General features: G+C 41.1%; 1 protein-coding gene across 5 annotated transcripts in view; it reads left to right on the forward strand.

The window, feature by feature from the left end:
- Positions 1–13,075, forward strand: part of helz2a (helicase with zinc finger 2a) — a 163,475-nt gene that overhangs the window by 73,781 nt on the left and 76,619 nt on the right. For all 5 annotated transcript variants that reach the window (XM_028812073.2, XM_028812072.2, XM_028812071.2 and 2 more), the window contains 2 exons: positions 2,150–2,942; positions 12,475–12,550. In XM_028812073.2, the coding sequence (XP_028667906.2) occupies positions 2,150–2,942; positions 12,475–12,550 (869 nt within the window). The remainder of the gene's footprint in view (positions 1–2,149; positions 2,943–12,474; positions 12,551–13,075) is intronic.

Below are 13,075 nucleotides of genomic sequence, written 5' to 3' on the forward strand. Positions count from 1 at the left end.
CAGGATCTTCATTGTTGAGGACCCCAGTGGCTGGACCAGGCCAAGGGGTCGCCCATGTAACACCTGGCTGCAGCAGATAGATGGTAATTTCTGGAGGGTGGGACAGGACCGTGTGTCTGCCTGGGGGGATGCCAACTGGGATCCTGAGCTGTTTCGTCACGTGACGGGTACAGCAGCACGCTGTACCAGTGCATGCTCCTCCACCTGACCTGATCTGATTATATATATGTTATAAACTGTATTTAGTTTGTAATATGTTGATTTTTATTATCATTATAAGTTATGTACTAGTGGGGTGCCATTTTGTTTTTTGTGGCTTCATCTCCACAATACGATGTCACTTTGATAGGATGGTGTCCTTGAAAATTGTGTCACAGGATGTTACTAATGCAATGCTGCAGGCTTTGTAGTAACCAAGATTGTGTTTATTACCTCTAAGCTACAGTATAGCATTCTGTCTAATAGATTTTCATATTTTTGACTTAATCTCAACTTTGTTTTTGACTAAGAATTTGGTTTTACATTTTGGTTTTGATGATTGTTATTCTGAATATTTTACTGAAACAATGAATGAATAAATGAAAGAAGTATTTGAGTTTTAAATTTATGTAAACATTACTCACCCAGAGTGTTTACTCACTAAATGTCTGCCTTGTTCTGTGGTTAACTTAGGTAATTTGAAAATGTTCTTATGTTTTAAATAATACAAGGGGGCTCCGCCCCCTGCTCACTTCGCTCGCCTACCCCCGGTGTTGGGTAACCCGAAATACATTGATGAATGTATGAGATATATTGGAGTGTAACAAAGGAAGTATATACATTAATCCTAATGAATGTCCACGAATAGTGGACTCATTACGGAATGCGTTGTCAGCTAATTGGCGGAATTGTTTATCGGCCGTCTGTCGTTCCTTTCTTTGCCGTTTATCTATTCACTCTGCTGTTTGAGAGGCACGTTGTAGGCGCCTACGTTCATTAATTGTATTCAGGCGGGCTCGGTTCTGTATGTATCTCCGTCAGTTGTGGTCGTTCGTTTTGAACCCGTGCCTGCTTTGCTTCCGCAGTTTCAGACGCGCGTTGTAGGCGTCTATGTACATTGTATTTGTCCTTGCGGGCTCGTTGTTGTAGCTCCGTTAGTCGAGCTGTTTGGTTTTGGAGCTGAGACAGTTTTGCTTCCGCGGTTTCAGACGCGCATTGTAGGCGCCCACGTCTGTTGTTTTTTTCCATACGGGCTCGCATCTTTGTGGACCTGTGGGGCCTCCGTAGGTGTGTTAGAAGTGCGTGGGCCATGCTGTGTAGTGTGGCCGTTTAGTTCAGAAGCACGTTGTAGGCGCATGCGCCTGTCGCACTTCCGTACTATCTTTGTGGACCTGTGGGACCTCCGTAGGTGTGGGCCATGCTGTGTAGTGTGGCCGTTTAGTTCAGAAGCGCGTTGTAGGCGCATGCGCCTGTCGTACTTTCACGTGCCTTCCGTACTATCTTTGTGGACCTGTGGGGCCTCCATAGCCTCTTCCGTTTGACTCTGGGGTGCAGTGCGGAATCCTCTTTTTTGTATGGCTGTGTCGTTACCTATGGGCGTGTTGCCTCATTTCTTATTTACGTTAGTTGAGCTCCTTCGTTTTTGAGCTGTGACTCCTTCGTTCTCTGTGGATCAGACTTTGCTCGCTGTCGGCGCCTGAGCACTATGTCTCCTACGTCCATGGGCATGCCATGTACCTGCGTCCATATCCGGTTTACCATTCTCGGTTAGTAATATGGATTTACTGCAGTAGCCTCACTGATCCAATGTTCAGGGTTGAAATTGCATGCTTGTTGGTGTTTGTGTGGGGTTGGCACACACTCCCTGCATCTGTGTGAGGTTTTTTTGGGTGCTTTTTTGTCTTCCACATCCCAAAGACTTACATGTTAAGTTAACTGTAGATTCTTTATTGACCGTGTGTGTGTGTAAGTGGACCCCAGCCTTGTGTTCCACACTGCTGATATAGACACTGAACCCCTAAATTGAATCAAGAAGGTTTTGAGAATATTATGTTATATAGAATAGTATACAACTCTGATGTTTCACTAACTTATTTGTAATAAGTGTTGTTTTTGATTATCTTCTATTTTCATAACTAACACTGTGTTTTTCTTATCATATACTTTGCAGTGCAGCTGATTTATATGTGAAGGACCATTTTCACCCTTATGTTATGTCAGGACACCCAGAGGCAAAACCTTTAAGAGTTAAATTTTGTGCTGCCAAAATCAGCTCCACTGATGAAATCACTCTACAGTACTGCCATATGTCTGATGACAAAGAGAAGTTCACTGACCCAAACAGCGCGACACTGAGCGCACATCGAATCATTGTCACTACTGCCATGATGTCCAAGATATTTCATGACCTTAACCTGCCTGAGGGATACTTTACTCATATCATGATTGATGAAGCCTCTCAGATGTTGGAGTGTGATGCTTTAATGCCTCTCAGCTTGGCAGGACCAATGACGCGAATTGTTCTTGCTGGAGACCACATGCAAATGGGGCCAAAGCTGTTTTCAGTGGGGGACAACCAATGCTCTGATTACACTTTGCTGAATCGCTTATTCCATTTTTATCAAAGAGAGAAGCACCAGCTAGCTTTGAAAAGCAGGATCATATTTAATGAAAACTATCGGTCCACTGGAGATATCATTAAATTTGTGTCTGTTAACTTTTATACTAAGGAAAAGCATGGAATAAAAGCCAGTGGAAAGGTGACCCCTCATCCAGAGTTTTATCCATTAATGTTCTACAATGTTCATGGCACCTGCTCCTTGGATCCCTTGAGTAGAAGCTGGTTCAACCATGAAGAGGTCTGCAAGGTTGCAGAAATTGTGGAAGACCTTGTTCAAAAATGGCCGCAAGAATGGCAGAAGTGCTCACTGGATAAGATTTGTGTTGTTTCAGAAGGGGCACAGGTAAAACAACTTCAATTGGATATTTTATTCATGTGTTTTTATGAACTGTTCTCATTTTAATATAACAAGATTTAGCCTGTTAAGAACACGAGGAATGCATGCAATCCATTCTTCTTCTTTCAGCTGCTCCCATTATGGGTTGCCACAGCAGATCATCTTCTTCCATATCTTTCTATCCTCTGCATCTTGTTCTGTTACACCCATCACATGCATGTCTTCTCTGACCACATCCATAAAACTTTACTTAAGCCTTCCTCTTTTTCTCTTCCCTGGCAGCTCTATCCTTAGCACCCTTCTCACAATATACCCAGAATCTCTCCTCTGCACATGTCCAAACCAATGGAATCTCGCCTCTCTGACTTTGTCTCCCAACCGTCCAACATGAGCTGATCCTCTAATGTCCTCATTTCTAATCCTATACATCCTCATCTCACACAATGCAAATCTTAGCATCTTTAACTCTGCCACCTCCAGCTCTGTCTTCTGCTTTCTGGTCAGTGTCACCGTCTCCAACCCATATAACATAGCTGGTTTCACTACCATCCTGTAGACCTTCCCTTTCACTCTTGCTGATACCCGTCTGTCAAAAATTACTCCTGACACTCTTCTCCATCCATTCCACCCTGCCTGCACTCTCTTCTTCACCTCTCTTCCACAATCCCTGTTACTCTGTACTGTTGATCCCAAGTATTTAAACTCATCCACCTTCGCCAACTCTACTCCCTGCATCCTCACCCTTCCACTGACCTCCCTCTCATTCACAAACATGTATTCTGTCTTATTCCTACTGACCTTCATTCCTCACCTCTCTAGAGCATATCTCCACCTCTCCAGGGTCTCCTCAACCTGCTTCCTACTATCGCTACAGATCACAATGTCATCAGCAAACATCATAGTCCACGGGGACTCCTGTCTAATCTCATCTGTCAACCTGTCCATCACCATTGCAAATAAGAAAGGGCTCAGAGCCGATCCCTGATGTAATCCCACCTCCAACTTGAATGCATCCATCACTCCTACCGCAGACCTCACCACTGTCACACTTCCCTCGTACATATCCTGTACAACTCTTACATACTTCTCTGCCACTCCCGACTTCCTCATACAATACAAATTATCGTTATTTTCATTCATCCATTGCCCACCACTCAAAGTTATCAGTCGTTAGCATTACAGCTGTAGGTCTCGTTCATGTGGCCTGAGCAAATGCAAGAAACCACCACACTGCTGTTCTCAGCATATAACGCAGGACAACAGAATAGACCAATAAGTCCAATCTCCCAATATACCCAGAAGCTCTCCTCTGCACATGTCCAAACCAACGCAATCTCGCCTCTCTGACTTTGTCTCCCAACTGTCCAACATGAGCTGACCCTTTAATGTCCTCATTTCTAATCCTGTTCATCCTCATCGCACACAATGCAAATCTTAGCATCTTTAACTCTGCCACCTCCAGCTCTGTTTTCTGCTTTCTGGTCAGTGCCACCATCTCCAACCCATATAACATAGCTGGTCTCACTACGGTCCTATAGACCTTCCCTTTCACTCTTGCTGATAACTGTCTGTCACAAATCACTTCTGACACTCTTCAGTGCTGAAAATAATCAGATATGCATGTTGTAAACACAAACTGAGGCATGTGGATTGAGTTTGTTTTTATAAAGAACACTTCCACTAACAAGCCCAGTGCATTGCACAATGGTACAAATGTACCATTGGTAAATTTTGCAATGCACAGGCGATCTGCTCAGGATAAAGAGTCACTTTGCATCTGATGTGGTTCAGATAAAAACAGGCCCTGTGACTCTGAATTGGATTTAGCAGCTTGCAGACTTGTTATGCACATTGGATTCAGAACGTATTCAGACCCCTTCACTTTCTGCGCACTTTACTGTATTGTCAGATTTATTCATTTAACATCAAAGCTACATTTGTGTCCATAAGTCTACAATTAATAATCAATAATGACAAAGTGAAATTATGTTTTTAATTATTTATATTTCCTTCCATGAGCTTTGGCAATCATGCTGATTAACTTCCCAGTTTAGACCATTGCCTCTTTCAGCGTTTCTCAACCTTTAAGTATTTGCGACCCAAGTTTTCATAACAGTTTTAATCACGCCCCCCTAACGTTTTTTTGAAAGGAGCCCACTAATACCAATTTGTTCTTTTTTATTTAATGGTATATCATAGATGCATATTTTTTATACCTACTTAACTTTTATCGACATTAACTAACTCTATATTTATTTTTCTAGTATCAGAATTTAGTTTAACTTAATTTGTTTTGGTTTCAATAGATGTATTTTTCATATTTTTGATTCTTGTTTTCTTTTTTTCACATCTTTGCGCCCCCCTTTTTGTTACTTCGTGCCACAGTTTGAGAACCACTGGCCTATTTAATAGTGATTTTAGTCCTTTGTGGCCTCACTTCTTGGTTCATTTCTTTCAAATATTTGTCCTTTGGAAGTGTTCTTCAAAAGATCACAACTGATTTGAACACCATGACATAAAATGATGGAAATTGTTAGTTTTGCTTGATGCCAGTAAAGGAGCTAGATTTTCTTATTATCTCCTTATTACATTAGGAGAAGGCCTCAGCTAGAATGGAAAGGTAACAATCAGTAGGACAGCAAGGCTTTTGAACAAGCTTGTTAATTGGACCCCCTTAAAATCATCCCATTGTGAACTGACGTGCAATGTACAACACACACACATATTCCAAGGATTTAGCTTATGGTTGATAAGAGTCATTATAACATCAGGCAGAAGTCTGATTTTGGGACTAGTACACACCGGTGGGGTACCTCTCTTGACTGTTAAGCCTGAAAGAGGCCATGTTGGCACTGCCATCACTGGTCAACTGTGATGGGCAATTGACACTGTTGTTTCCAACACTTGCTGCATGTTCACCTCTCTCTCATTATTACAGTTTTAATCCACTCCTGCCACACTGATTTCTGTGTTACTTGTGCAGTTGCTTTCTTCATCGCATGATCCTTCTCTCTCCACCTGTTTTGTCTTGGTAGAATAATATATTACTCTACTTTTCCCTTTTGTATTATTAATGTGTAGCCTTTGTCAGAATGCCTCAAATCTCCCAGACTTACCACTGTTTATAAGGTACTGTAACATATAACTTCTCCCCACCTTCCCTTCTACATGTATAACCTCAGGCATTTAGGTGTAGTAAAAGACAAGCAGGAGTTAAGTTACAATTTAAACAATGTATTATTGATAATATTCATAAATAATAACAATATGCAAAGTACATTTGAATATTGGCAACCATACAACCTGATAAATGGTGATGTGTAGTTCAGGCGGCACACAGACTTGCTAGTTACTTATAATGTCTCTAGTTAAGGCATCATTGGTGGTCAGCTTTCTTCAGAACAGGCCGCATGCCTGTCTCAATATGGCTGCCGAGCTGTGCTCTCCATTGTGTTGTCTTTTTTAGTTCATGGTGTGAGATGGCCTTTCATCAGTTTGGTGAGAGAGAGAGAGAGGGGTAAAGGAAGCAAATTTATAGGTTTTCTGTCCAACCCCTAGAGCCAACAGGGCATCGTGGTACTTAAAGGTTTTTGATACAAGCCAGTTCCAAACAGCCATACTTCAGACCAATGGGGGATAGAACACCATCACACCTGCCATCTCCAAACCAGGTGTTAAGGTAAAGCTTGGCAGTTAGGCAGCCTGACTTTCCTGTGGGGGTTGACTGAGAGACTTTAGCAGAGAAACACTTACCAAACTGGTTTGAGGCACTGTCATAAAATTTCAAAGAGACTCATTCCTAAAAGGGAGGTAGGGGTTCTAAAACCATCAAACCATTACTGTTATTATCAATAATGTAACACTAATATTACAGTGCTTTGTCTTAGTTACAAGTAAAGACATACAAAATATGTATCAACTTGTATGCAAAGTTTCACATCACAACACCACCTCATCACTTTGCTCTTCTGCATGCAGCTTTGACCAATTGCAGTTGTCAGTTGGCTTGAAGCAAACAAGTGTGTGAGCAGAAAAAAAAATTAAAGAGAACTCCTTCTGGCTGTTTTGTGCACTCCATTGCACCTGACATTTGCTTACTCATTTTCTATCAGGATAGCATGGGTGGGGTATAGTCTTGTGGCGGCATAGTGTGTTCATGCAAATAACAGGTACTCTTTTTAAACTTCAAAACTGCATTCTGTAATATACTAGTATATATATTTTTATGATACTTTATATTAGGACATACCATAATGTTGTTAAATAGACTTTTCTGGAACCTCCACTATAATCAAGCCTGGGGTGAGAGTCCCCCTGCTGGCTGCACTACAAACTCTCACATAAGAGTTAAAAATAACTGTTTATGAATGTCTTCCATCCAAACAATGTTCTCGCTAATACATTTCTTGTTTTGCACCTCCATGACAAATCAATAACCAAGGTTTGTCATTGGATTCAGGTTTCTGGTTAAGTGATTTCAATCTCTACCACATTGATGCATATGTTAAAGGGATGACTTTCTGATTGATCACAGCCAGAAGAAGAATGCAGCTTTCTGCTCTTAAGCGATTTGTCTAGTAAGGGAACAAATGAGATCTGCTTCTTGTATGAAAATAGGCCCAAGCCCAAATTCCCAGTGTCAGCGTCTTACCATTTATTGCTCATACTTCCTCAAGAGTCTTTTGTTAAACTGTATTCACCAGTAACAGCTGGCATCACAACCTGTCAGACCAGTTCCAGTTTTACGCAGATCACCTAATCCCACTAATTTGACTTTCAAAAGTTCCTTTCACACCTGCAATGCATTTAAGAAAAAAGTGGCCTTTTTAGAATTCAGAATAAGACTGAATCCTGTCAGTTTGTCATGTTTCCTTGTTTAAACCTGTTTGCAGTAGGTGCGATAGGATACAATGTCTGACTAGATCTGGTTCCTCTGAAATTGGATAACTTAAGTTTAGCACTGTCTTTCTTGGCCAGGTCCCAAAAAGTCATGAGAATCAGGAAGTTTTTTAGTGGGTGAAAGAATTAATTTTGTTTTATGGTTCAAGCCAGTGTTCCTACCCTGACTCATACTTAAAGTGATTCTTTGTGTCTTCTTTGTTCTATTTTCATTATTATTGTTTCCTGTTGTGTTTTTTTTTAATTATATTTATCTGTTCATTTATTGTGTGTTTAATTTTGTATATTCTGTCAATTTTATTCTTTTTGTTTTTTAGTATTTGTGCGTGTCCTGCGGTGGGTTGGCACCCTGCCCGGGATTGGTTCCTGCCTTGTGCCCTATGTTGGCTGGGATTGGCTCCAGCAGACCCCCGTGACCCTGTGTTCAGATTCAGCGGGTTGGACAATGGATGGATGGATGGATGGATGGATGGATGTGTGTCTTGCAGTTTTCTCATGTACCTTGTATCTTGGCTTTCCAAGAGGCGGGGCCAGCTGTCCATCATAGTTAAAGTACCACCCCCCATCCCTGTAAAGGTAGCTGGGAATTGAAGTCCAAGGCAGTTAATTTTGAATGCCCAAGTATTGTGTTTTCTTGATTTGTTTCTCTGTTTTTTGACTTATTTTGCTATGTTCTTTGTATTGTGCAAGTGGATTTCATTTTTGGATTCATTTACTTTTTGGTCATTTTTTTTTATTTTTTGCACTTTTATGGCATTTTCACTTTTTTAGATCTGTTTCTATGGTATTTTTTGAAGGCCTTACACCATTTTTGGCCAAATGCATGATTAAGTCACAACAGAATGTACTGCCTCACATAAAACAAAAACACAATACTTACAAACCCACCAGAATCCACCAGAGCACGTGGCAAATGAGCCACATTGGACTTCAATTCCCAGACACCTTTGTATTCCTGGGAGCGGTCCCTTAACTGTGATGGATGGGTGGCCGCACCTATTGGAGATCCACCACCGAAATACAAGGAACATAAGAAATTTGCAAGACACACATAGACACTATGTAATAATCAAATAAAATAAAAATAACAGAATATTTTTAATTAAACAAATAATAAATGAACAGATTAATATTAAAAACAATAGAAAACAGTGAATGATGTAAAGAGAACAAAGAAGACAAAAAAGAATTCACTTTAAACATGAGCCGAAGAGAATCCCTGGCTTGACCATAACATTTGGCATCTTTGTCTTCAGGGTACCTTCATGGGTAACTGGGCACTGCACCTTTTTGTTTTGGGATGAATCGTATTTGTAAGGTAGATGTAAACTTTTCTCATAGCATGTAATGAATGTTGTCATATGCGTTACAAGTAAAGAAATAAATACATTAAAAATCATTCAGAAAGAATAAAATACAGGCAAGAAACATTTTTCTTATTCATTTTAGTTCACGTGTTTCAGTCCTCCCTTCATCTTCTCTTTAGTATTAAACAGCCTAATCCACTTCCCTTCACTTTCATTCCACTCACCCTAATGATGGTCATGGTGGTAACATGCTCAGCTGGACAGATCAGGCCAACCTACAGTGGACAAAGAAAGTATGCAGACCCCTTGACCTTTGTGAAAGGATCAGACTCGACACACTTAAAAAGGTTTGGGGGAGCCACCCGTATATTATCCCTGGCTGCAGTGGGTTTGGTTTTAGACAGAAGTGTCTCTGTTGGAGTCCAGACATGAACTGCTGAGGGTTTGTCAAAATGGTAGTTTTAAGTGCTCAAAACGGAAGTGATGTAAGGGAACCGGAGGTGACCTTCTTCTGATGTCATCCTGGGTGCTGGAACCATAAAGTGACATCTTCGATGTTGAGTCAGACAGGTTTTCCCATGGCTGGTCTGCAGAGACAACAGGAGAAAGTTTAGTGCACCCCGCCACCCCCAGGCCTGGCGTGGAATTACCTTTGCTTGGTCCATATAATGTCTTCCTACTCACACATGCGTGACACCTTCTGCACACATAATTGTGTTGTAGATTGAATTTTAAATGGATACATTTTCATCTTTTTGCCCATTTAATCTAGACTCCATAATAACAAAGTGAAAACTTGTTTTCTGAAAGGTTTACAAATTTATTAAAAATGAAAAACTGAGGGCGGCACGGTGGCGCAGTGGTAGCGCTGCTGCCTCGCAGTTAGGAGACCCGGGTTCACCCCCCGGGTCCACCCTGCGTGGAGTTTGCATGTTCTCCCCATGTCTGCGTGGGTTTCCTCCGGGCGCTCCGGTTTCCTCCCACGGTCCAAAGACATGCAGGTTAGGTGGATTGGCGATTCTCAATTGGCCCTAGTGTGTGCTTGGTGTGTGGGTGTGTTTGTGTGTGTCCTGCGGTGGGTTGGCACCCTGCCCGGGATTGGTTCCCTGCCTTGTGCCCTGTGTTGGCTGGGATTGGCTCCAGCAGACCCCCGTGACCCTGTGTTCGGATTCAGCGGGTTGGAAAATGGATGGATGGATGAAAAACTGAAATCTGTAGTTCATGCAAGTATCCAGACCCTCTGCTGTCATCCTGCAACTTATGGTCAGGGGTTTGCTTCAGTTCTCCTTGAGATGTTTCTAGAACTTGATTGGAGTCCACCTGTGGCAAACTAAATCGATCAGACAGTTTAGAAAGCCCCATGTGTATCTGTGTATCTAAGGTTTGCAATTCACACTGCATGTCATGACCTAAACCAAGCCGTGTAGTCCAAGGAACTCCCTGTAGACCTCCATGATCAAATTTTAGTGAGGAATAGATTAGAGCAAGGACATGAATCAATGTCTAAAGTGCCGAGTGTTCCAAGGAACACAGTTGCCTCAATGATTGTGAAATTTCAGAAGTTTGGAACCACCAGATACTTCAATAATTCACAGGAATCCACAGTATAACTACAGATTCTCCATTATCATGTCATATTAAGATCATGGTCAGTTGTCATGCCTCCATGCTGCTCCAGTCAGATTATTACTCACCTTCAACAAATCCTTCCCAAAGATAGCCTCTGACATTGTAAAATAGTGATTTAGTGTTCCATAACAGAAACTCGATGATAATAAACTCACTACATCGAGACTTCTTCTAGTTTTCATGAAAATATGTCTATTTTTCAGTAATGCCAGACAAACCTACATACACACAAACAGACGTCATTGTAAACTTTATTTATTTTGATATTGCTGTTTTCCTCTACTTTTGTACATTTTAAGTGGGAAAAATGATTGTGTGTAGACTTTGATCAGTGACCCTGATTCGTTATGAGATATGGCTCAACTGTGAGTTTTGAACTGTTGTTTAGAAGAAGAATATGATAAGAAACTGACTGGCAATTTAAGATAGTGATGCAATTGTGAATTTCCCCTTGGGATTAATGAAGTATCTATCTATCTATCTATCTATCTATCTATCTATCTATCTATCTATCTATCTATCTATCTATCTATCTATCTATCTATCTATCTATCTATCTATCTATCTATCTATCTATCTATCTATCTATCTATCTATCTATCTATCTATCTATCTATCTATCTATCTATCTATCTATCTATCTATCTATCTATCTATCAATGGAGGGAATTCACACTTGTGGCCCCAAACTGCAATAAAGAAATCCAAAGACAATGTGGTCCCAAAGTGGGGTGGCTCAGGGCCATGACAAAAATGCTGAAGGCAATCGAACCCAAATTCCCTGCTAGAGGGGCTAGCGTGCTCACCACTACACCACCATTGCAACCTGAGTGGTGACGTTTCTTTGCCAGTAGACCACACTGTAGAATTTCAAGCCAGTCACTTCTGTTGTAACTCATGTTTACATTTACTTTCTCTTGAGCTTTTCCGAAGCTTTAAAAATTAGTTTTACATTTTTGTCTAGGTTTCCTGATCAAAAGAATCTATTTCTGTTTGTTTAGGGGCCTTAATTAAAAGTCCTGCTCTGAGATTTTACTTCTGTCTCAAACGTCTGTGTCCACCCCCCATACTAATTTGACGTCTCCCACTCCTCACGAGGGTTCTGAGATAACAACTCCCTCTCACTTCCCACTTACTTGAGCCAATCCATGCCAGGATTGAGATTTCTTGGCAACCACTTGCCAAGATTAATGACTTTTTTTGGCAAAAGAGAGAATCTGAACATATCAGTGCTCTCCTTCTGTTAAGTTTGAACTGACAGTGGGCGGCTAATTGAAATTCAGAAATGATAAAGTATGAATAGATTGGCACTGTGGTTAGAGCAGCAGAATCATGGCTTTGAAATCAGGCTCCGTCATTGTCTGTATGGAATATTCACGTTCATTCTTTATTGTATAGACGTGCATATTAGGTTAAATGCAACTCTGATTTTGCTCTGCATGAGTGAGTGCAAGTAGGCACATGCATGAGCCCTTCAATAGTTCCAGCCTTGTCCCCAGCACTGCTGGGATTGACATTAGCTCCCAGTGATGACGAACTAGATACATGGGATAGAAAATTGATGGGAAAAATGGGCACGACATGTGTACTTTCATACTTATCTACTATAAAACGTTTAAGAAATGTCATAGAAGACTTGTACTCAGGAAGTACTAATAAGAATGTTATGTCTGACTGAGCTATTTTTTTCCACATCAATCCAGGTAAATCTTATGAGAAATGAATTAAGAAAACGGAAACTGGCACGTGTTACTGTAGAAAATCTGGCAAATATTCAAGGTAAATGGCTTTGTGTATATAATTATCAGTACTTAGAATAATAACATTTTAGTCTCTGAATCCTATTCACTTTGGATTAGTTTTACACCAGGAGGAGGGGTAAAGTCAGTGCTTGAAGTGGGCCAATATGCACCAGTACTCCAAAACCCCAGACACAGCACTCTAAACAGTCCCAGGTGCAAAATAAAGGTTTTATTTTTATAAATTACTAGTCATCCCCCACAGCTTCGCCCATGTAGTAGTGAAACAGGACAGTGAGGAGGACCCCACCCACCCAGCTCCCTACTCCTGACGTCATGCTTCTCCCTCCCTTTTGCCCGCAGCCTCTGTCTCGGATTAGCACAAATATATATCGCTCCTGCAAGCGAACTATGATTCTTAGCGTGATGAGAGAAGTCACAAAATCAACCGGAACGTTCAAGCAAATTATAGAAAAAAAACCCGATCTAAATCCGTTAAGTAGTGTTCTCGTTCGCTACCTAAATGGAGTTAAGGTTACACCCCAAGGCTGACACGTGAGTGAGG

This window comes from Erpetoichthys calabaricus, chromosome 10 (genome assembly GCF_900747795.2).
Source record: "Erpetoichthys calabaricus chromosome 10, fErpCal1.3, whole genome shotgun sequence".
In the NCBI taxonomy this organism is placed as follows: domain Eukaryota; kingdom Metazoa; phylum Chordata; class Cladistia; order Polypteriformes; family Polypteridae; genus Erpetoichthys; species Erpetoichthys calabaricus.